At 35.5% G+C, this 24,499-nt stretch overlaps 1 protein-coding gene across 1 annotated transcript in view; it reads right to left on the bottom strand.

Annotated features, from left to right (window-relative positions):
- LOC129221557 (neurotactin-like) overlaps positions 1 to 24,499 on the bottom strand; it is a 101,917-nt gene that overhangs the window by 20,213 nt on the left and 57,205 nt on the right. The window contains exons 2-3 of the mRNA XM_054856051.1: positions 1,859 to 2,149; positions 80 to 974 (exon numbers count right to left, since the gene is read on the bottom strand). Of these exons, the coding sequence (XP_054712026.1) occupies positions 80 to 974; positions 1,859 to 2,112 (1,149 nt within the window). The 5' untranslated portion in view covers positions 2,113 to 2,149. The remainder of the gene's footprint in view (positions 1 to 79; positions 975 to 1,858; positions 2,150 to 24,499) is intronic.

The raw sequence follows: 24,499 nt of genomic DNA, 5'->3' as shown, positions 1-24,499 counted from the left end.
ACTTGTGAGCGTACGAAATGTGTTAAGCACTTGAACGAAAAAAATGAAAGAACTTCAAAAACCAGGTTCGAAATTCTACCTTTTGTGGATCGCCTCCGAAGCTTTGGATGTTCCTCTGTACCCATCTCAAAGCAGACAGCATATCCATGATGCCATAGTTCCCAGAGGTAGGCGGCCTCATCCTCTTGCTCAGCAAATCGAGGGTCATGAAGCCAAACACATTGGTACGGTAATTGATAGTCACGAACGTGACGTCCCTGGCATCGGCAATACCCGTGGTGGGCCTCCACTTGATGTCGTCTGCGGAGTGACCCCTCAAGGGGTGGTCTCCGGGAATGTATACGACCACCGGCCTGAGGATCGGGGGTGACAAGCTCGGCGTGATGATATCCAGGTACAGACAGTCTTCGCTCATCTCCAGGTTATGACCAGGTATGGGTTTCTGGAAGCAGACAGCGCTCGAGTTGTAAGCTTCGTAGGTGTCCGTCCAGCATTCGTTGAAGCTGGGGGGCTGCATGGGGGGCTTCCATCGCAGCTCACCGATGGGGGGCATGGCGTAGGGGACTCCCTTGAACACGTAAATGCCGTTTTCCTTGAATCCCTTCACTGCCCCGCATTCAGTGATGGCTAGCGGCTCTCCTAACGGACCCCTGGATGTGTGTCCTGAGCTAGTGATGACAGAGATGACGCTCACCACGACCAGGGCGATGATGATGCAGATGAGGCTGATGGCCACCCTTCTCCAGTAAGTGCTGCGCTTCTGCTCGCCATCTTGCAGTTTGGCGTTTTTCGCGTCGTCGCCAGCAGTTTCGTTGTCGTCTGTGATGGCGACAGTGACGTCAGTGCCGCTGTCGTTCTTTTCGTTCTTGCCGTCCTCTTCACCCTTGATTTCAGCTTTTCCGTCCTTTGCCAATAGTTCAGTCCCGGCCTCAGCATCTTGTTGCTTGTCAATATTTTCTCGTCTCTTGAAAAGTCTGGAAATAAATAAATTAATTAATGAAAACTTTTAAATTTTAGTTTATAAGATTGAAAGTCAAAACAATGTTATTTTTTCTCTCATGAAAAGCAAGAAATTGGTAAATCGGCCTGTCGTTGATACATTAAATACCTGAAATTTTCCACCGCCTCAAAATTTCCGGAAATTTTACAGCTCAAATAATAAAAGTAGTATTTTCTGTTAATTTCACAGCAATATCGCGTCTTATACTCAGGGCCAACTCTAGTAGTTCTGCCACCCTAGGCAATATTGAAAAGTGCCGCCCCCTCCCATTGAAAAATAATAATATAAAATAATAATTCATTAATTTAATAAAAATAATTATAAAGTGCTTAAAATAAAGTGAGTTTATAGTTAAATTCCAAACTAGGTTTTGCATATCCAAGCACTGGTACACACTTTAAATTATCTTTTTTAACATTAAAGTAGTGCAACTTATGGCACTGAAACAGATATTAATATTTTTAAAAGACTTTTAAGTCAAGCAATTTTCCGCCTCCAAAATTAAAGTGAATTTCTTGTTAAATTCCGAACTATGTTTTGCAAATCCAAGCAGTAACACACCCTAAATATATTTTTTAAAGCTTTGAAACAGTGAATTTTATGACGCTGAAACAGATATTCATACTTTTAAAAAATATGTTTAAATTTCGAAATGTGCTGGCCCTAAAATCTGCCGCCTCAGGCGGCCGCATACCCCAAGACCCGGGCTTGCTTATACTACTGAAACACTAAGTCTAAGCATATCTTATTTTTCAGAAAATAGTGAGAAGCCTTTGAACACTGCTTTTCCGAAACCTTACTCTTACAACCAGAATGAGAGTCTATAAACATAAATTGACCAACGAGTGTGCAACTGACCTTGCAAAAAACCCTGGTGCTTTCTTCTTTGGAACAGCAATTTCTTCATCCTCCTGTTGCTGGCCCTCGCCATCGGTTTCAGCAGCCTTCTCTTCCTGAGCAGCTTTCTCTTCCTCCGCCACCTCCTCTTTATCAGATTTCTTCAGATCTCCTCCTCCATTTTTAGGCGCCTCCTCTTCCTTCGGAGTAGAAATTTTCTCCACTTCAATCTCCTTCTCACTTTTCTTGTCTTGTTCCTCGAGTTCGGCAGTCATGCTTTGGGATGAGCAGTTACACCAGAATTAATGGCACCTGTAAACAAAAAGGTATTCTATAAGCCAGCGTTTCTTAAATTGTGTTTCGTGGAACTCCAGGGTTTCGCGGGGATCAATTAAGGGTTCCACGTTCTTTTATTAAATTCAAAATAGTCCCTTGAAAATCGATAAATAAGTTCTGAATGAAGCATTCAATCAGTATTTTCTGAATGTAGCGGAGAAAACATCAAAAGGAATTGAGGATTGAAAATTCAATTTTTGTCCATGTGTGACCAGCGGCTACATAATTAGTACATGAATACGAAATTTTTATTGAAACGATTTTTAGTTTAAAAAAAATAATTAAAAAATAGATGACAACAAGTATTACAGTAAAACCCCTCCTAACGGACACCCCTTAAAGGCGGCCACCCCTCTCATGCGGACAATTTTTATTTCCCCAGTTCCAATGCAAATCTGTCCTGCGAACACCTCTCTATTGCGGACAAAAAAAAAAAAAAAAAAAAAAAAAAGTTGTCCAGTTAGTATCCGCATTAGAGGGATTTTACTGTATTTGGAATAGTATTTTTTCATTTTTAGTGCAAAAAAGCCATTTATGAATTTAGCCTGGCTTAGGGGTGGTAACTTACTGCTTAATACCCAAGCTTTGCTTTTAATTCACGAGTCAAACCGCACCAGGCTGCGGACACCCGCTGGTGAGATAAATTCACTTTATCTACCAATTTGTTGGCACTCTCAGCTTCAATGAGATGACATCTGCCTCCAGCTCAGTTATTCACCATTCCTGACTGAGGAGCTCTGATAAGAATGAAACTGCTGTCTAAGGATGTGATAACCAGGCTGTCTCGTATATTGCGCGTAGTTCTGCCTTAGGACGGTAACTTACTGCAAATAATTCTCTGAATGTTTCCTTAAAATTCATTACTGTTATTATAATTATCACTATAATTACACGAAGATCATTATTATTACATTTTCAAACCAACAAAATACTTGACACATATTAGAATAGAGTTTCGAGTCTGATTTTTTTTTTCTTTTCTTTCTTTTTACATTTTGCTTACACGCGTCAGTTTTAAGTCGTTAGTTTTTTTTTATACAAACAAAAGTCCACATTGCATTCGACCCATATTAAAATATATCGAGTGGAGCGTGATGCTTTAGTTACTTTATTTATTTATTATTATTATTGCTTCAGTTTTGTTAAATAAAAAAGCAACATCTGAGACAAACCCCATTACCATTTATTTAAAAAAAAAATTGAATTCTGACGTCTTGAATTCAAATTATGTTTTTTCGAGATTGCGAATTGCGGTAGGACCCTACTCGCTAGTTTTCTTTTTTCTACAAATGGAATAGAACGGAAATGGCTAAGAAATTTGCACCCGTCATATTATGACTGGTCATTTTCCAGAATAGGTAATACGATGCACATCCATAAAAAAAGTCATTAGGATGCGTTAATAAAGATAAAGATTTTACTGTCGATAAACACCAGTAAACTTATAAAGATTATTTACAGCGTATGACGTTAGGCATTATTATTTCTCATCAATCTTAAAATATGGGAATTAGTAATCTGGAAATTTTGTATTTAGATAAAGTTTTTATGTTTAAGTTCATTCCTGAAAAAAAAAAAAATAGTAATTTTACACAAAAGAACCCCTTTTTTAATGTAAAGTCTTATTGAGTTTAGCCCTGAAAAAAATATGAATAAAATCAAACCCAGGCGATTTGTTACGATGGCAACGAAAATTTCGCTCTCTAAATAAATATTAAAAACAACCGTCGTAATCTATAACCATGGTAATTTGAAAAATCACAGCAACATAAACTTTGGTGGTCAAGTGAGAATGAAAAGCAACTCGTGATTACTCAAAAAAAAAGTCTCGAGACATGCGGAAATTGCCTACATTTGCTTGAATTATCCAAGCAAGAAAAAGATCACCGTATTACACATCCCCCCCCCCTAATACGCCATGTGCTGCCGCATACATCGACAAAATATTACTAGCAGAAACATAACACCGTTACAGAAGTATCTTTTCAAACTAACAACTTCAGCTTCCAAAACGATTAATTTAGCATTTGTCGCTCAGCGGTCCGAAACAGTTCCTCATCCGCTTCCGGTCAGGGCTATGAATTCGTAGCAGTTTCCAACGTACGCTTAGCGTACCCTTGACCCGCATGAATGAATGCCTAACAGCATCCGCAAGCATACCTGTCACGAAGAGTTTTTGTTTCAGCATCGTTTGAAACACAAGGCAGGAAGTCCTACGATGGGTCAATCCAGAACTAAAGAGATTCATTCTGATACAGTCGAATTTGCTTATTTGCTCGTTATAAATGAGTGTTCATAAAAAGCGAGTTCGTGAAAAAAATCATAAATATTCATCATAGTTGCTTTTTTACTTTTTCATCTCTGTACAGTACCAAATAAGTTAGTAACTTTGCTTTGAACTGTCTGAAGGTATCTTAAACATACACACACTTATATGATTTTTAAATGTTTTATACTCCACAAATTAAAAATAGAGTTGTCATCGCTTGTTCTCAGGATTTATGATTTATCACTAATTTTTGACTGTTAAAGAAAATTTATCAAAAACAGATAAACTGAGCTGGAAGACAACAGAAGTTTTTACGAGTCACAAAATTATTGCTTGCTTTAAGCGGGGTTTGCTCGTTGAAAGCGAGTTGTGTAACATTGTACCGACCAAGTATTTCTGATTTCGTCGCTAAATCCAGGTTCTCGTTAAATCAGGGCTTGTTATAAGCGAGTTCGAATGTAGTAATTTTTCAGATGTCAAACATTATTTCAAAAAAAAAAATTATGGTGACAAAATTTTAAATTGCTTTTTTCCCCCTTAATTTCAGAAGTAAATGGTTTATAGAGCAGGGGTTCTCTCCAACTTTTTCGACTCGCAGCACCGTTTGAAGAATTAGAATTTTCTCCCGTCACCCTAGTCCATCTCTATTATTTGAGGTATTATTTGAGTAAGGGGCATAATCGAGAACTTTTGTTGAAATCAAGATCTCGGAAATCGAGTCGAGTACTTCTCATAATCGAGCGATTGACAATCGAGATGTTTCGAAATCGAGAGCCCGAGCGATTGACAATTGAGATGTTTCGAATCGAGATCTCGAACGATCGATTTCTCGATTATCTTGAATCGATATCTCGGGATGTGATAATCGAACTAGAGCTGTGATAATCAAGAACTCGAGATGTGATAATCGAGTAATTGAGATCTGATAATCGAGTTCTCGTATGATCTTGAATAATCGAGTGATTCGGGTGTGAGAACTCGATTATGCCCATCACTAGTTAGCTTTCAATGAATTCATGCACTAAATTTGCAACGGAAATCACATTTCCTCAATGGATTGAGTACTGTTTGTCTTTCACGAGAAAAGCTCCCGCCGTCAAGTCTGAGCCCGTCTACTAACGTAGAAACGGACTCCGTTCATCTTCTGCAAGGGTTAGCAGGAAGGCCTTTTGGCGCTATTTCGCCACTCGTCTGCTCGCCTTTGTGCAGTCGTAAGGGCTTTTCCAACATTTAAGCTTCCCTTAGAGAAATGAGACGCACCTCGTTGCTATAGCAGTAGACAGACGCAGACATTTCGGAGGTTGTCTTTTCTCGTGATGGTCGGACAGTTGTTAACCTAACGAGTAGGGTTGTGGATTTTCTTAGTACGTGCGGAGTTGCTCCTCACGTTCCAGATTTTTTCAAAAAATTTCTCTCTAAACAGACTGAAAGAAAATGTTTCACTTTTCCAATAAATTTCCTACATAACGCAAATTTCTAAACACTGTAAAACATTTTAAATAACAAAATCATAACTAACTTCAGACGTGACTTTAAAAAAAAATATTTCCGTTTAAATTACATTTCACAACATCCGTTGCAACTCCGACAAAACATTTAATAAGTTGCAGATATTCAAGCAATCAATTTCTGTGCATTTTCTCAGCAAAGCCGTAACGAGTCGTCGTGCACCCACTGGAAAAAGTGATCATGTCGCAAACTGCACGTGAACGTTAATCCCTCCCCCCCAATACTTTTTCATCAGCCGGCGCCTCGACGACCATACAAATGTAAATGACCCTGCTTCATGAGAGATATGAATTTCGAAACGTGACTTTGTGCAAGTGTGTAGTAGTTCCCTGTTGTTTATGTCGCGAATTTCAAAGTTTCAGCACAGTATTGTTTTGGAAGCACTTATTTCAAGGTTGAACGTTTGCGGTATCTTTGAATAATGGGTGATGCCGAATAAGAATAGGAAAAATATCTATTTTAAAGACAGAAGAAAAAAATTCTTCTAGTGTGAAAATAATACAATTTCTTTTATCAAATAAAGATATTGAAGTATACTATTATATTAAACAGATATTTGAAAAACTCTTTCAGATGATTTTTTTAAGTAATCTAAGGTGAAACCTGTTTTGTGATGAAAGATTCAAAATGCAGCTTCAACACATTCGAAGGATGCTACCAAAAGTGTCAATAGTAACGCTAAAAATCAGGAATAATTCTATGATAAAATGGAAAGCGAATGAACAATGTTAATGATAACATTAAAAAAGAATGAACAATGTTAATGATAACATTGAAAATGAATGAACAATGAGTGATAACAATGAAAAGGAATGAAAAATATTAATGATAACATTTAAAGTGTTGAAAATGAATGAACAATGTTAAAGGTAACATTGAAAATAAATTAACGATGTTAATGATAGCACTGAAAATGAACGAACAATATAACATTGAAAATGAATGCAAAATGTTAATGGTAACATTTAAAGTACGGAATAAACAATGTTAATAATGTCATTAACTAAATGAACAATGTCAATGATAACACTGAAATTGAATGAAAAATGTTAATGATAACATTCAAAGTGTATGAACAATTTTAAATATAACACTGAAAATAAATAATTTTAATGATAACACAGAAAGAAATGAACATTAATGACAACATTTAATGGTTCATCACGTATTATTAAACAAGAGAAGTTTGCTTCAGTGTTGCACTTCATATATTAGCTGAACATAAAATTAACTTTAATAGTATCATCATTTTGGAAAAGCGTCTATCTCAAGAAAAATAAATTTTGAATAGGAATTTGAAAATAGTAAATGTGGCTCTAACTACTGCAGCTGACTTCTTCATCAAAGGAATAAAATATTTCTTTGCATTTTTTTTAAAAACAGTTATGCAAGTTTATTATATAGTTTACACTATAGTAGCGACATAAAATGAAGATGCAGTTTTGCAAACAATTGGAAGAAAAATACGATCCCTTAATTGAAGTCATTTCAGCTCGAATAACTGTGAAATCCGATGATAGATGGCACCACCATTTTTCCGAACGCGTTCTTTTTTATGTTGCCATCATTTTCGTATGACTTGCTTTTATATATATATATATATATATATATATATATATATATATATATATATATAACATAAACGGAGGGGGAAGGCAGGGAGGGGGGGATCTACCTCAATAATTTAAATTGTTATTAATTTCGCCATTTTCATTTTTAACGCAAACTTTTTAGAATTAAATGATTAATGCGCAAGCTTGTAATTTCAAAAATTCAGTGTATATACTCAATGTATATTTTATCGAAAGACAACAATAATCACAACTACGTGAGTGGAAATTTCACCGCCCCTTACCTTCCTGCCCCCCCCCCTAAAGGACTGGCCTCTGGGTACGATTCGATGACTACTACTAATAACCTTATATTTTGAGTCATCTCTCATTGAAAGTAATTTGGTTCCCCCAAAAAAAAATGTCTTACACTAATTGAAGCGAAGGCTAATTGGCCAAAACCGGCTCACTATTGCTAATTTTATGATGAAGACATTCTTGTTGTCTTGTCTCTACAGTGTCCCTCATTAGTGTTATTTTATTTATTTATTTTTTGATGGACTTACACTTTTGAGGGAGACAGAGTAGGGTCGGTGAGTAAGGAATTTCAACATGTATTTTATGTTTAACTTATTTTTGGTTTCACAAGAATTTATGCTTGCTCTTCCTTATATGTATGTATGTTATTTTATATTCATGAATTTTTCTTCCGAAAACCCAAGGGGATACATTTCCCCATTCTACTTACAACCCTTTCAATCACCCATCTATAGAGAAATGAATCATTGCTTTCTCGTCCTAAAATGTCAAAACCCAGTCAAAATTTAAAAATATTTTATAATTGTCTCATTAGGACTCGTATTACAGTATTTTAATGATACTTTTCTCCGCACGCACCCCACCTCTTAGCCGTAGGCCTTAGGTTCCACCGCCCGGGGGGTCCGCGTAGCGGGCCCCCCGCACGGCTGAGTGCGGCGGTCGATAGTCGTATCATGCTACGGACGCGCTTGGTACTTATTGCGCCGGGGAAGGTCCCCGTGCTGGGCGTCAGCCCAGCTGGGAGTTTACCCCTTGATGTGTGGGTCTTGCTCACCGTGAGATACGGTATATCTCCCCGTACCTCTTTAGTGTGCCATGACCCCCATATTTTAATGATACTGGGTATTTTACTGCATGTAACTTTTGCATTTTTTCGTGCAAAAATATATTTTATCAGCAGTAGTTGTAGCAACATTTTACATGGGGGAGTCAAATTTGTTGCTTTAAAAAGGATTACAAGAATACTTTTGATTTTTTTTAATGGAAAGGAGAGAATATCACGGTTATTTTTCTGTAGCAGCAACTGAGAAGGATAGAATGCAGGGGCACAACCCCTGCAACAATGGAGGAGAGTTAATACCGTCCCCTTCAGAACCTTTAGACTTGAACCTCATAGTTAATCCTAGAAGGTTAATACATAAGGTAAAAACAAGAGTAGTGGCCAGTGCTTCAGTAGTGGCCAGTTCAAGGTTTATATTCAAACTAGCCTGCGTGCCCGGCGTTGCACGGGCTACTTAAAAAATGAAAGAGCTGTTCAATTGATGTTTTTGTATTATTCTGACATTAGTTTCTAAAGCGCTAAGGAGTAAATAATTACGCGTAATGCAAGGTTTGCAAAACACCAGTAGAGCAAATTTTTGGCAAAAACCTCTTTAACGTTAATCATATTTATCAATAAGACAAGTTATGAGTATTTTCAATTAGCACAAAAGATGAAAATATATGCATTCTCAACTATAATATGTGCTCACTTTAAACTGAATTAAATCTGATAGAATATATCTGAAATATTTATGTACAATTACAATCAGCTTTTTACATAAAATGACACACACTTTTTTGTTGATTACGTGAAACTAAAGCACCAAGACTTATTAAATACCAATAAGCATTAATTTAATATCAAGCCATCAGATTCCAATTAAGCTTTAGTTAAAATCCTTAAAAACAATCTTTTTTGTTCAACTTTGTTTCACTTAAAGAAATCCAAACAATCCTAATTTAACGTGTTCTTTTAACGATACAAACTGTATTGCAAAAATTGAAACAGGAAGGAAAAAGAGATTTATTACAATTCGAAAACTCACCCTTGTGACGGAAAAAAGTCCAACAAAATAAACAAAATTAGTCGCACATCCTAAATGTACCCAAATATGAGGCCGGTGAATGATAAACTTACACTTCAATCAATAAACATTACTAAAGAAACATTTTTCATATGCTGAAAAGAGTTAAGAACGTTGAATGTGAAAAAATAAGAAAGGACAGACGATAAATGTCCGAATAGAGCAACCAATTTTAAACTAATTAAAAATGAAATTCTAGGTGGAAACGTTGTTTTAAGATTTGGACAGCAGCCAAAAAAATCTCTTTTGACACAATTATTAGAATTTTATTTGCTCACCCATATGCAAAATGGCAACAGGAAAGAAATAAAAATTCCTGAATAGCGTTACATTAATTAACGTTTTAATTAATATCTCCGCTAATTAAAGTCGTACAATTATGAAATTGGTCCTATTGTTTTCTTTGGAAAATTTCGAATTGATCGGTATCTCGTTTGACTCCCGATTCGCAGTGGTTCTCGAGAAGATCGATCTTCAGACAGACAGACAGACAGACGGACGCGAACAGATTTTAATATTATAGTGGAATATTAGATTCCAGGTCTCTCAATGGGTTCAAAATTGCATCAAATGTGAAGTGAACTCATTGGGAAACATGTAATCCTGTTTTTTCAAATATAAACCATGAAGTGGCCACTACTGAAGAACTATTAAGCACTGTCCACTGCTGTCATGTGTACTTTATACATCTTAATGAACATATCCCATTTCCAGCAGAGAATAAAATTCTAGTTGCAGCGGTGTCGCCCCAGTTTCGCCGACACGAAAAATCCTTCCCACTGTTTTTCAGTTTCAATCATACCGTTTGTTATATTTAAGGGGGAAGGAAACTTTTAATGTCGGCAAAACTGGGGGCAAACCGTTGCAGCACTGCTAAGATGAGAGTTGGAAAAATACCTTTCTGCTGGAAAGTAAAATAAGGAAAAACAATGTTTGATTGCACAAAATTGCCGATGACTATGACCTTCCAAGAATTTCCTCATTCGACAATTTTTTTTCTGATGATTCTGCAAAACTATTATCATTCGACAAAATTTGGAGTTCTGTTCGGCAAAATTATAACCATTCGGCGAAAATTATAGTTCCATTTGAAAAATTATCATTATTCGGTGAAATTTGGAGTTCCATTCTGCAAAAATTTGGTGTTCCGTTCTGCAAATTGAGAATTTCCGCCCTCCCAAAAATTTAAGTTTGGGGCCCCTTGGACATAATATCAATCCTGTCAGCAGTAAACGTCCGTTGAAACAATATTTAAGTTTCTGCTCCATTTCTGCCATTACTCACAACAAACTCAAGTCTTATCAAGATAAAACAAATAAAATTTCGAGCACCTCATATTGTTATGCTTAATCAAATCATCAAACTTTGTACAGTTCCATCTGCAAGACGAAACTATCGCTACGAGGTAATTCGGACTGAAAATCCAATAAGTAACTGAGTTGTCTCACGCAAGCGTTATTACAGATCATAGAACAAAAATGAAAAGAAGAAATACACCAATGACCTAGCCCCCATAAACCTTGAAAAGAAGCCTTCGACCGTAACCTTATCCTTCCGTCCTGCGCGCACGCAGACGATTTGAATTTGTCCTGTCGGCACACTGATTCAGCGGGGATATGGAAATGGTGAGAATTCTATTTCGATTTTGAGCACTCATAAGCTTGGGTAGTTTTATGTTGAGGGTGTGTCCGGGAAAATGGCAAAAATAATGATCATTTGAAATTATAGGGATTGAAGAAAATGGGCTTACTCATTAAAAAAGGGAAGGAGCTTCCAAATTAAAATCTTAAGAAAAGAAAATTTTTTGGTGAATCGTTTTTAACACAAAATGATATGCAGCTTCGTATTTTATGAAATACGTTTAAGATCGTATGACGATCAACCTTAGAAGTTAACTTCAGATATTTTTTACGAGCGGTGCCCTCACGGCTTTACCTGTAGTAGAAAATAAAAAGGTCATTTGGTTCGCCTGAATATTTAAATAATGGATGATGAATTTCTCGCCAATTTGCTTTGTTCATTTACTCGCCCATGTTATGGTAATTTGCTCGTCCATGTTATGGTAATTTACTCGTCCATGTTATGGTAATTTACTCGTCCATGTTATGGTAATACGCTCGGTAAAATGGGCTTAAAATTGGAACAGAAAGAAAAAAATCGAATTTTTGAAAAATCGCTTCGAGGTGCTCACCCCTATGCTAAGAACTAATTTTGTACCAAATTTCATGAAAATCGGCCGAACAGTTTAGACGCTATGCGCATAACAGAAATGCAGACTTTCAGCAAGTATAAAGATAAAGGAAAGATGAAATCATAAGTAAGGTGTTTCTTGAAGGGGTGGGGTCCTTGGCGTAGACTGCACCATTGAAATGTTTAGAGGGGGTGGTAACTTAGGATGCTTTTTGATCTCCAGTTGGGGCATCTCGTTATTGTGGAAGCTTCTTTGCAGCATTTGAGGGGTGCACGGCCGCCATCTTCCTTGTGTGGGGGGCGCACCCCTTTTTACAAGATTCGTTCGGCTAATGAGGATGCAGCCATATCGCATGTAATCAACTTTTAAATCACTTGAGTAAAAACATATTTCCTTAATGAAGTTTGATTATGAAGCACCGAGATGCAATATCTCATACCTCCTGTACAACACAAGTTTAAAGTAAAAAATGTTTAAAAGAATCCAAATATCGATCGATTTTTAAAAGCGGATAGAAAATAATCATGTAAAAAAAAGAAAGAAAATTGAATTAATTTAATTATATTTTTAAAGAAAAATCATATATATATTTATATAGAAGTAGGCAACCATGAAATAGTATGGTGCTTAAACTACTATCTTTTGAAGTGGCAAAACCAGAAGTGTAAAGGTTTAGGAAAAGGGGCAAGGTAGTGAAGAAAAACTAACTGTACTTTAGAGAAGATAGATGCTCCTGATTTGCATTTTAGGTATGAAGAGATAAATCCTACCAGGATCAACTCCTCGCTGGGGTTTGCGACCCTTAAATTGATGCGCCTTGTGACAATAGCAGCACTAACATCTTAATTAATTTTCCAGCTTAAATGTCAGAACTCTTAAAGTAGTGAAAGTGAAAAATAAATTTCTCGTTCCTACCAACATTCTATTTTGATTTCATTAAACATCATTAATGTTCACTGATTCTTTCGAGGCTATTATCAAATAACGTGGCAAAATTTGGAGTTCCAGTCGGCAAAATTATATTCATTTGGTAAATTTTGGAGTTCCATTCAGCAAAATTATCATCATTCGGAGAAATTTGGAGTCCCATTCGGCAAACTTATCTTCATTTGGCAAATTATGGAGTTCCATTCAACAAAATTATGATCATTCGGAGATATTTGGAGTTCTATTCGGAAAATTGAAAACTTCCGTCCACCCAAAAATTTAAGTTTGGGGCGTCTCCGAAAATGGCTCTATCTAATTAGATGTTACAAAGAGAGAGAAAGTGAAAGAAAGGACTGAAGACAATTCCTTTTACAGGTCAAGAACTTAGCATTTCTTTCTTTTTTAAACCCTTCTTGTGTCGCCGCGTTAAACCACAACCCATGTCTCACGACAAACGAATATGTAAGCGATGAAATATTTTTTTCAAGTATCCAAATAACTTAGTTTAAATACAGAGCACGTACTCAAAACAATAAAATAAAAGTTTAACAACTAAGCAAATATAATAATAATTAAGTTATATCAAGGAGTTTTTCTTTTTTGCTCCAATGTTTAATCTGAATTTACATTTAAAATAAGATGTTTTAAGAATTGTTTAAGGAATTCTATTTCTCGACGATTTTACTCTATAAATTCTTCATATATATATATATATATATATATATATATATATACACACACACACGCAGTTGAACTCTCTTAATACGATCACGTTTAATACGAAATCACGGCTAAAACGAAAAAAAATGTGTGACCTCTTTATTTAAAATATTCGTGGTTGGATACTATAGTTTTCTTTTATAGAAATTGTTCGTCATTTTGTAGTAGAAGTCCCGTTGTGCATCGATAAGAAAATAAGAATTTCGCATAGAAAATAAATCTCGCACATTTCCTTACCTGTGAATATTTCAATTTACCCAAAGATATAACTGTTCATCTTCCATTGTGGATTACAACCTATTCCGCAACTGTCGATTGTCATCTTCCTTTTTCAATATTCTTCAAAAACATTTTAAGAAACAAGTGTTTTTTTTTCTTCTGAATGTACTAATAGTTAGAATACAATATGTGTTAGTAGTAATATTTTTTAAATGTAGGTAAGCATTTCTTCGCTTTTTCCAAATGTCATTCACTCACGGTTGTTACGAATAACGCGAACAAATTTGTGGATTTTTGGCAGTTCGTATAATGTCGTATATGTTCGTATCTGTGTCTATTCATTTGATGCATTTCTACGTAAAAGATATTTTTACAGGAAATTTAAAAATGTCAAAAGTTTACTTTTTTAAAGGAAATTGAGTTCGAGAACAATTAACTTCAATTTGTCCGCTTTTCTAACATGCTTCAGTCAGCAATGCTGTAGTGGTAAAAGTAGTAAACCCCTTTTCCTAAACTATTATTATTATTGTTGTTATTATTATTATTTCCGGGTATACCACTGGCGAGATGTCTTCGAATATCGCCAATGCCACTTCTGTTTTGGACAATATGAAGTCTTCGTGCCATCAGTGCAGAAAGATCTGCAAGTTAAAGCAACAAGTCCATTAATAAGTAATAAAATCTTTCCTTCCATTCATCGCGTTTATTGTCATGAGTCATCTGAAAGACGGGTTTCACGCATCACTGCTCCAAGTAGGAAAATGTCCAGTCATGCAAGGCCTAGCTAGAGAGGCTAAATATCTCACCAAATCATCCCGGGAAGTGGAAGGTTTCATTTTGCTACCATTTAGCCTGCCTTTTGATTATACAGAAGAGATATTTTTTTTAAGGAAAAATCAACAAACGTTAATGATCACCAAACGCAAGATCAGATCATGCAATTTACATAAAATATTCATATAACACTAACTGAAAAGTTGATTTTTTTTTAATCCCAGGTTGTACTGAGTCAACCCATTCGTGTCAAAAAATGTGGGAGAAATATCAGAAATACAAATGTATAAAAATGTGCTGTCTTCCTTTTCTCTGTCAGTTTTTTTCCCCTTCCAATTTCAAGAGATTAAAAAAAAAAATAATAATAAAATCGATTTTTCTTTTTTTCACCCTTAACAGCCCAAAATATCGAAGTTCTGAAAATTTGTACAACAAAACGTCGTTCATATCCTCTCGGCACAAAGGTATTCATTTATTTCTTAAATGCATGACTATTCGCAACTCCAGAGCTCGAATACGCTACCTTGTGGTGATTAACAATACTAAACAAAAAGGTAAAACATTCCATTCCACGTATAACGTAATTTCAGAAGAATAGAAAAGAAAGCTTTCCACAAACACGATGAGAAATCACAGTCATTCACTAAGCGTCAAAAAAAGTTACGGCATTTGTTTGTTTTACCTTTTTCATCCGCCATTAGACAGCGCCCCTTACAGTTTATTGGAGTTGCGAATAACGTTGAAAAACCAAACGGCTTTCAGCCGTTAAGCTATAAAAATAGCTATAGTAAATAGCTGTAGAAAAGAAAAGAAAGATGTATAATGGGCAAAAAAACTGAGCTGGAAAAATATCATGATGGTTATGGTCCCCCTCCTTTGTCACTTTTGACCAAAAATATATTTGACCCCGCCTTTTACAGTCGATCGTAGCTTACTGGAGAGGCGGGGGCGTTTAAGGGGTTGACAGACCCATGGGATGTCGGAGAGGAGGGAAAACGCGGAACAGCAGCTGCACCAGACACCCAGACAGGGAGTTTCTTCAAATGAATTCTTCAGCAGACGGTGACCTAGGCACCTAGGGCATCCACGATAAATCTGTCGTTTGCTTGACGTTCTCCACGACTTGAACAACCAAATATTAAACGCACTATCTACAAATGTGACATTTATTTTCTTTGAGGCTGCATGCTTTAAGAGCACTAAAGAAATATTATTTTTAACGAAAATTAATTTTATTTTCATATTTCATCGTTTAAGTTTTATTTCTGTGATTTATGTTTTTAAATTTTCTTTTGATGGATCTCTATCGTTCTAATGAAATAATATACTCTTTGGTATCTGCTACTATAAGTCTTATTCATTTTTAGCACAAGACAAAAAAAAAAAAAAATTAGTTTGAGTTCTGAAATTTTGAATTCAAATTATATATTTCGCAATCACGAGTTGTGACAGGATTCGTGGAGACTCATTGGATTTATTGTTTCTAGAAAAGGCTCCTATCCCCCCCAAGCTTGCCCCTCCTCTTAGGCGGTTAGGCGTGTACAGGTGTGTGTGTGTGTGTGTAGGCTTTTGCGTGTGCATAGACCTGTGTGTATGTGTGTATAAGCATGCGTGTGTGTAGGACATAGATGCCACCGACCAGGAGAAGCAGAATCCGGGGGACACTGCTCAGGACCGGAGAGCCGCGCCGAAAGAGGACGGTGGGCGGTGGTGCTGCAGAGGCCCCTGGTCCAAGCTGAAAAAGGCACGGACACCACAGACGGTCACGTGAGAACCCACTTGGTTGTAGCGAGTAGACATCATGGTCCGTTCATTGACAGAGTTCGACTGTATTAAATCAACGAGTTATGCTTTAAAAAAATATATATGCTGCTATAAAATAGCCAAGGAAAGGAAGGTTCACGAAATGAAAGTACATAACGAATGAGAAAACATTGATTTTTTTTTCACGAAACATTAAGGAAATTCAATGCAAAATGTCGGTGAACGAAACCATTACAATTTTTAAAAAGGTTTTGCACCCCAGGGTACATTTCATTTTTAGGATAGGTTGAAACAAGACAATTTCAATGAGTGCAATCTTTTTTTTTTCATGAGTAGTTTTAATCAGTTTTACCATTTGATTAATAATAACAACTGGCGGAAGATCAACTTTGCGAAGGATGTTTTACAGCACATCGTCAATTAAAAAAGTTTTTCGCTTGTTTTTTTTTTTTTAATTTTTGTTACTGATGATTTCCAATAATAAAAGTTAAAGCTTAAGGCGCAGTATGCAAAAACTACGGACTTTCAGAGATGAGCTTTCACTAAATTAGGTGAAGTTAAACAACCAAATTTTTTTTAATTATTTTTTCCAAGGAAGACTATTCATGCCAAAAGAATAGGAGCAAAATTGAAAAAAGATTCTAGTGATAAGTTAACACTTGCAACAAATAAGAATTAATTAATCTGCTAAGTTTGCTCTAAAGGGCCACTGCATGAAAAAGCAGTCATTTTGTCCCATACGGGACAGCTCATATATTTCATTAAAAACTAATAGTTTCAAAGGGACAATTATTTCAAAGGGCGAACATATTTTTTCTCTTCATGAACCACACATACGTTTGTGTTATCTTAAGCAACAAAATGTTTTTTTTTATTACCCTTTAAAAATATCATTTTAAAATAAAAACATGCTATCATGCGCAGGAAAAAATACCCGTTTTTTCGTGGAATGGCCCTAATTCATTTTTCCAAAAGAACCTTTGCATTAAAAAAATTTTTTTAAACAACTTTTAAAGACCGTAGGAATCCTGCTCAACAGCTCTGTACAAAATGTAAGTTTTTGGCCTCACAGGGAACAAAACAAAAACAATCGTTATTTCACTACCCTTTTAAACAATAAGAAGAAAAAAAAACGCAAGGTATCAAGCTACTAGAACGGTAAAAAAAAAAGGGTAAATATATAAACTTTAATCAAGCTTCTCAAGCGAATCCAATTCCGAGAGATAAGTTCAACAAATTTTACTCTAACTATAACAGTAGAAGTTGTTTTGAAATTACCAGAAGTTATACGGCCGAAAGAGTCAATGAACCAAAGGACGATTTGAGTCCGTTTTTTCCTTATTTATCCTCGCTCACCAAGTGCGAAAAGATCGGTTTCCAAGATGTGGAGACAAAATTGTTTACACAGATCGAGTCTGTGCGGTCTTGGAGAGTACGGTCACAGTCAATTTCATGTGAACTTCCCGGGAGAATTCTTCGAGTCTAGAGCTCCCCACTTTTAACGACCCCTCACCCCATCTGTCTCAACTGACCTCAACGTCAAGTTTTGGTTCCGCCCTGCAACGCTGCATCCAAATAGTGGTTGTTGGAAAAGCCTCAAGCGATAAACGTTAGCGGAAAAATTATCTGACTGTTTTGAGGAAATCTTTCTTCTATAAATGTTATAAACCACGAACGTTTCCAGGTATTTCTTCTTTCTAAGAAATAAAATAATGACTATTCAGCGTAGTTTAGAAATTTTTTTTTTTTTACTTTCTGTTGGTAACTCTGAAAGGATATTTTTAACTATTCTCTTTTCTTTCATTCTTAAACAAACTAAGATTAAAAAAAAAAAAAAAACACAAAAAGACGCTGACGCATGAATAGAGTGAATGGCGGATCCAGTTTTTGGTTTTAGAGTTGATCAATATATTAGGGCGGATTTAGAAACTTTTCAAGGGAGTGGCAATTGATTTTTATTACTTACTTTGTACAATGTATACTGGTTTTAAAAAGCTTGATCACAAAAGCTTTGGATTTAAATTTCAAAACAGTTCGGGGATAGGGTCCCAAACCTTCCTTCTCCCAACACGAATGAAACTCGTCTAAATTTGCGTTTTTGAACCTCATTTTCGAAAAATTACTTCTGGAGAGTCCCTCAAAGGATCGCCCCTCCCTTGTATCCATCCCTGTCAATATTGGAAGGGATGTCACGGGTTAGTTTTGGGCATAAGTAAAGGGTCTGGGGGTGAGTTTTTGGAACCCTAAGTCCGATAAACGCAGCTTCAAGATTCAAACGCAGCTTCAAGATTCAAACGCAGCTTCAAGATTCAAACGCAGCTTCTTTCTTTTTTTGAACGTTATGAACAGTGCACAACCTAGCACCCTCAAGCTAAAATTCATAAAGCATGCTAAGTGCTTGTTGCGATACCCTAAATAATGAATGCTCCAAAATGGCAAATATGGTATAGTCGGATTGCAGGAAATTTTGTATTTCATAAGCACAAGAAAGTCGTTTAGGAACTTAAGTCTACGGATTTACTCAACTTGAAACATCTCCTTCTCCAAATCGAATTATTTTCACCAAAATGATGGAATCCTGTCAATTGAGTCACGTATGCGCTGCAAAATAAATCGATACAGACCACACGCAATCATTTGTGGGCCAAAGCAATCTCTGGCAATGGATGCGCATTTCCATCGAACCCCAGCGCAACACATCATAAAAGTCGTGTAGACTTTCTCAAATAGAGGGCCACAGCTGTTTGCGATCTGTTTGGGTTTGGAGGGCGTAAAAAAAAGGGAATTTTTCGAACGAGGGGTGGCAACAGGCGAGAGGGTGGACGGGGGATTTTGTGCAAAAGTCTCGTCTGGAGACATACAAGGGGATCAGGGGGAGGAGGCATGAGTCACGTGCTCCCGCTCTTCGGGATAAGGGCGGAGGTCAAGGGACTATATAAAAGTGAGAGGACACGAAAATAGAGATTTGAGCAGTTTTCATCAATGGCTTTACAGCTATTCCAGAGCTGTGATCGCATGCGCGGGGTTAGTAAGTCTGGTCTACATTTCACGCTTTTCTGGCGTGAAGCGTTACAAAAAAAAGTACAATTGATATGAGAGGGAAAACACCAAGGACTTTTTTTTCTGGGGGGGGGGGGGAATTCCGGAAACTTTGGAAAGTTTGAAATTTTGGAGAGAAAAAACTATTACACAATTTTGAGTACGATTTCTATGCTTTGTCACCGGAAAGAAAAAGCATTTTAGGTAGAGAAAAGTAAGTTCGAATTTAATAGTAGTCACTAAAGATTGTAACAGTTGAAAAAAAAAACGGAAATTCTGGGGGGGGGGGACGGTTTTAGGGGTTTATTTCCACACGGGAAAATTGAAACTTTTACTATATCCGGCACTAAGTAATGTACTCAAAGATGTACAACGACATTCCAATACTTTTTTTTTTTTTTTTTGTTCAAAATTTCTCATGTTCAGCATCTCACATGAAACAAACGACTAAATTTGATAATGCGAGCTGTCTGCAAGATGATTTAATTTCCCTGTACACTAAAGTCTTATTAACCACACGGCAAGCTGCTTCTTATAGATTAAAGCATCAAGACTATCCAAAAGCTCTGGCATCCTACATCTTCAAGAATTCAAGTAAAGAAAATTACATTTAAACAAAGATTAAACCGACCTAAATTACAAAAAAAAAAAAGGCTGAAATATTGAAAATAGCTGCAGAGAAATAGTTGATACTCAGTTCACGTAAATTATTGGATGTTAAATAGTTGAGGAAATAATACATGGATGTAAAGAAAATCAAAATGAGGTCACAAAATAATCTTTGATTCTCAATTTTCTTCTAAAGAGTTTGAAGTCGCTTCGTTTGGTGATTCAATTAACGAACGAAAGAGTTAAAGCGTTCCATTTTATTATTTCTCATTCTCATCTCTTTCTACATAGACCAGAACATCCAGAAGACTTAAAAAAATTCACTTCAAAAGAATAGAAAAGAAAAAAAAAAAAAACGTAAACACGAAGAAAAATTATTCACTCACAAAGATTAAAAGCAGTTTTCATACGTTACGGCGCGGCGTTTGTTTGTTTTACCCCTTTCAGCCGCCATCAGCCAAAGACTGCAGCGCCTCCTACAGTTCATTGGAAGTGCAAATAGAATCATGTTAAATGGTTTAAATTTTGAACATTATTACGATACATTTTTACGGAAGAAACTTACAGAATGCAATGCGAAATATAAAAACCCTTTTTTGTATTACGATCCATTTTTACAATTCGATTTTCTCTTCCTTCTAACAAAACCTCAACCACAAGATTTTATTCAAATGGAACATCAATTTTTGAATAAGACGTCATTTGAAATATACTCTCTGATTTAGTTAAAAGATTCGGGATATATTTTATTCACGACCCGTCTGCAATTTATACTTCTTTATCATTCCTTCGCAGAGCTAAAAATGCAATAAAATTGCAAGTTGAAAAGAACGCTTCAGAGAGCAATATTCAGGCAGCGAAGAAGCTGGGGACACGCGCGTAGCCAGGTGCCATTTCTTTTTCTTTTTTTCGTTTGTTGCTAAGCAACGGGATCTGGAGACATGTGAAATATTTCTCGCATGAGGTGGGGGAGTAAGCTGCTCCCTGTTGCACAATATCTTTAACTCCCCGTCGCCCCTTCTTTTTCAACGGTTTTTTTTTCTTCGTCTGTTTTGTGTAAGGGGCAAGGCGTGGGGACTAGGCCCTGTAAATAGAATGCAAGGAAAACCCTCGAAGCTTTCACCCTGCTGCGTAAGATTTGGATGGAGAGGTTCTTTAACAAAATGGGGGACATTTTTCCCACGCGCTCTGCTATGCTAACAAGCATGTGACAGAAAATATTAGGACTTTTTTTTTCCTTTCGCCTACGTTTCATATCGAAATTTTTCGAAAGTTATTTTTTATTTTTATTTTATTGATTGGGTCGTTCAGTAGTTATTCCTTAAAACTTGACGTCAACGCTTTGTGAAAGTTTCAGTTGTTCTTATTAACAGTAAAATGTTCTTCCGCGCGTTTACTTACGTGTTATTTGTTAGAGAAAACTGGGAGGGGGGGGGGGACTGTGCAGAAGAAAATGCTAGTTAAGAACTGATTTTTTTAATCCTTGGGAAGCTAATCAAAGAAGAATCAATTTCACTAAAAATGACTATGCGACAGCCATAGACATCTTTATGGCAACGGCCTTGATCAATATTGGCAGTCTAATTTAAATTACTTCCTGAGCGGTGGTGGGGAGCGAGCAGGGGGCGTCAGACCAATTTTTGAAAGGATATATATTACCATACCGAGATTGGCCACAAACAGGGATGCCCCGAACAAAAATTTTTTGGTGGGAGGTTTACCGACTAAAATTCTTAATTTTACTGAATTATTAAAAATGAGAATGCACACCTAACAAGTCACAAACTAATCACTAGTAACTAGTAACTAATGCATGCCTAGTCAAATATATTTGTCAAAAAAAAAAAAAAAAAAACCAATAATGCTAAATTATCTCCAAATTTGCCGTAGCAATGCAAAATTTGCCAAATGAGAACTTTTTTTGAGAGGTGATCTACCAACAACGGGGCCACAAATCGCGAGTTCTTGGAAAGGCCAAACTTAATAATCCATTCTATATTGTATATTACATAGTTTAGAAATAGAGAGAACAAAGTTTCTCTAGCTTTATCAAGCAATTAAGATTGCTTCGCGAGCCACAAGTGGCCCGCGAAGCTGATTCATGGGGCTCGTTCAAAATTATGAATCGAAAATTACGTTCTGGAAACTTTTCAAACCACTAACCAATTTCATTCGGTATAAAAAATGATTGCTCCGAATTTGCAGCCAAAAGGTCAGAAATTGGTTTCTAAAAGACAAATGAAAATTTCGTATTGATAAAATAAGAATGAATTATTATAACAATTCTAGATTTGTAAATTTCTCCTTTTCCGTGCTTTTCCATATTATCTCGGAAAAAAAAAATATTTAAATTTAATATGCGTTTTGATTCGCGAGAGTCATCGTAACATGAAGTCCGGCCTTCAGGTAAAAGAAGGTTGAGCATCACTGGTTTAGAGCCTATTAAAGTGACTTTCATTTCTTGATAATAGCATTCGCACTAATGAAAAAGAATCGTATTTCACGTAAATTTTTTTTTTAAAGTTTTAGAGTGGAATTTCATTTAAAGTGTTAAGAATTAATGAAATCTGTCTAATTTGAACACATTTTAAAATTATTTCGTATAGTACGCATGGTTAAGATGCCGATAGACCGAAAAATTCTTTTTTTAAAAATGATAAAAAAAATGACTCCAGAAAAACAAATGCTCTTGAATGTTGTGGGAAACTGTTTATACTTACCTTAAAATTAATTCGCAACCCTAAAAAATATGTAGTCGTAATTTATAAAATTAGTAAAGAAAATGTTATAGTTAAAAATAATAATGCAATTCATGAATAAAATGAAACGTAAATAAATACCTAATAATCTTCAACAAGATCGAAATTTATTGTATTCTTAAAATTGGAAGAATGCTTTTTGTTCCGTAGCGAATTCTTACATCATGAAAAACTCCGTACAACATTAACATTTGCTAGTGGAACACATTTGAAGAGAAAATTTTTTTACAAGATTCATAAAGAAAATGCTTTTGTCTACTTCAAATTTTTTTTCTCATCCAGTTAAAATGAAGATTGTGTGAGTTTCGACCAGTGGTGGATTTAAACATGGATGAAACAAGTTGAAACCGGCTTAGATGAAATCAGTTTTGTCCGGTTTTGGCCACTGGCATGAATGCAGAAGACAAATAAGTTAAAGTTGAATACAAATGACTAAAGTATTGAAATCAATATTTACGAAAATAAAAATACGCAATTAATTGCTATTGATTATTTAAGCAAGCAGCTAATTTTGCTTATTTTGGAATAATTAAATTCTACAGCATATTTGGAAATGTCACATAAAATGGATGTGATAACAAGATCACATAAGATGGATGCGACAACGCGTTTTTAAAAATGCAGTTCTCTAACTTAGAAATGAATTTTATTATCAAAACTATTTACTTCACAATAATTGACTACATGATGCATGTTTTGCGGAAAAAAGCTATTGCGCTTAGATATTTGTACTATACGGTGTTTCAAAACAAATTTAAATGTGTTTTTTGTTAGTTGTAGACACTTTTTATTGACATAGGAAAAGTTAAATTTTAACTGCTAAAATAATTTCAATAATGCAAATTACTTGAATTGTCACTATAAAATGACTACATGCCTTTTATTTTATTTATGCAATACACGTATTGTACTAAATGCACAAACACATGAAAAAAAGTACTTTCACAATACAGTTTTGGTCAGATCTTAGCAGGTAAACTAGTTTTGGCCGATTTTGCCATGTGGCATGAAGAAAATCAGTTTTTTTCAGGCCGAAAATACAACCCTGGTTGAAACATCCAAAATTTGGTTAAAAGCATAAAAACCAACATTTTTTACAAGTTAACTTCTTTTAAAATGAAACATATCATTCAAAACTCGTAAAAAATGATTGAAAAAATTTGATCTACAAAACGGGGGGGGGGGGGGGGAATAATATTGAAAACAAAAAAAAAATGTCAATTTTTCATTACCGTTTTCTGCGATAAAAAAAGCCTAAAAACTTAAAAGAAAACCAAAATAATAATAATAATAAATAATTAAAACAACATAAACATTTATCATCAACATCCTTGCCCCGATAAAAATATTTCAATTGTTAAAAAAAACGTTAAGGTAAAAATTAAGTATAGAACATTTTTGAAAACTTGACAATAAATGCTTTAATTTCCAACAGTAAATATTTTTGGAAAAACGCGTCTTTCTAAGACGAAACTTGGCGTACAGAGAAGTTTATATTATTCTCAAGTTAATTTATTCTTTTTTTTTCGCAAACATCACGGTTTAAATGAGTTCTAATTTAGCCATGCGTGCTTTGTTTTAGGCCAATATCCACAAAACAACGAGCTGTTGGTCGGTTACATGACAAAGGTCCATATCTTTTCTAACATCAGCAGTGGGAAAAAGAAGAAGAAAAAAAAGTGAGTTTTATTTTTATAGATTTCCCCTTTTGTATTTTTTCCGTTTTATGGAACATCAATTTTGTAGAATGGCATTGAATGCAGTAGTTCTTGCAACGGAGGTACATTGAACTTAACAAATGTTTTTTTTTTATTTGCTGTTTTAATTTAAA

Source organism: Uloborus diversus, chromosome 4, assembly GCF_026930045.1.
Source record: "Uloborus diversus isolate 005 chromosome 4, Udiv.v.3.1, whole genome shotgun sequence".
Classification (NCBI taxonomy): Eukaryota; Metazoa; Arthropoda; class Arachnida; order Araneae; family Uloboridae; genus Uloborus; species Uloborus diversus.
This window is presented reverse-complemented; position numbering and strand designations above follow the sequence as displayed.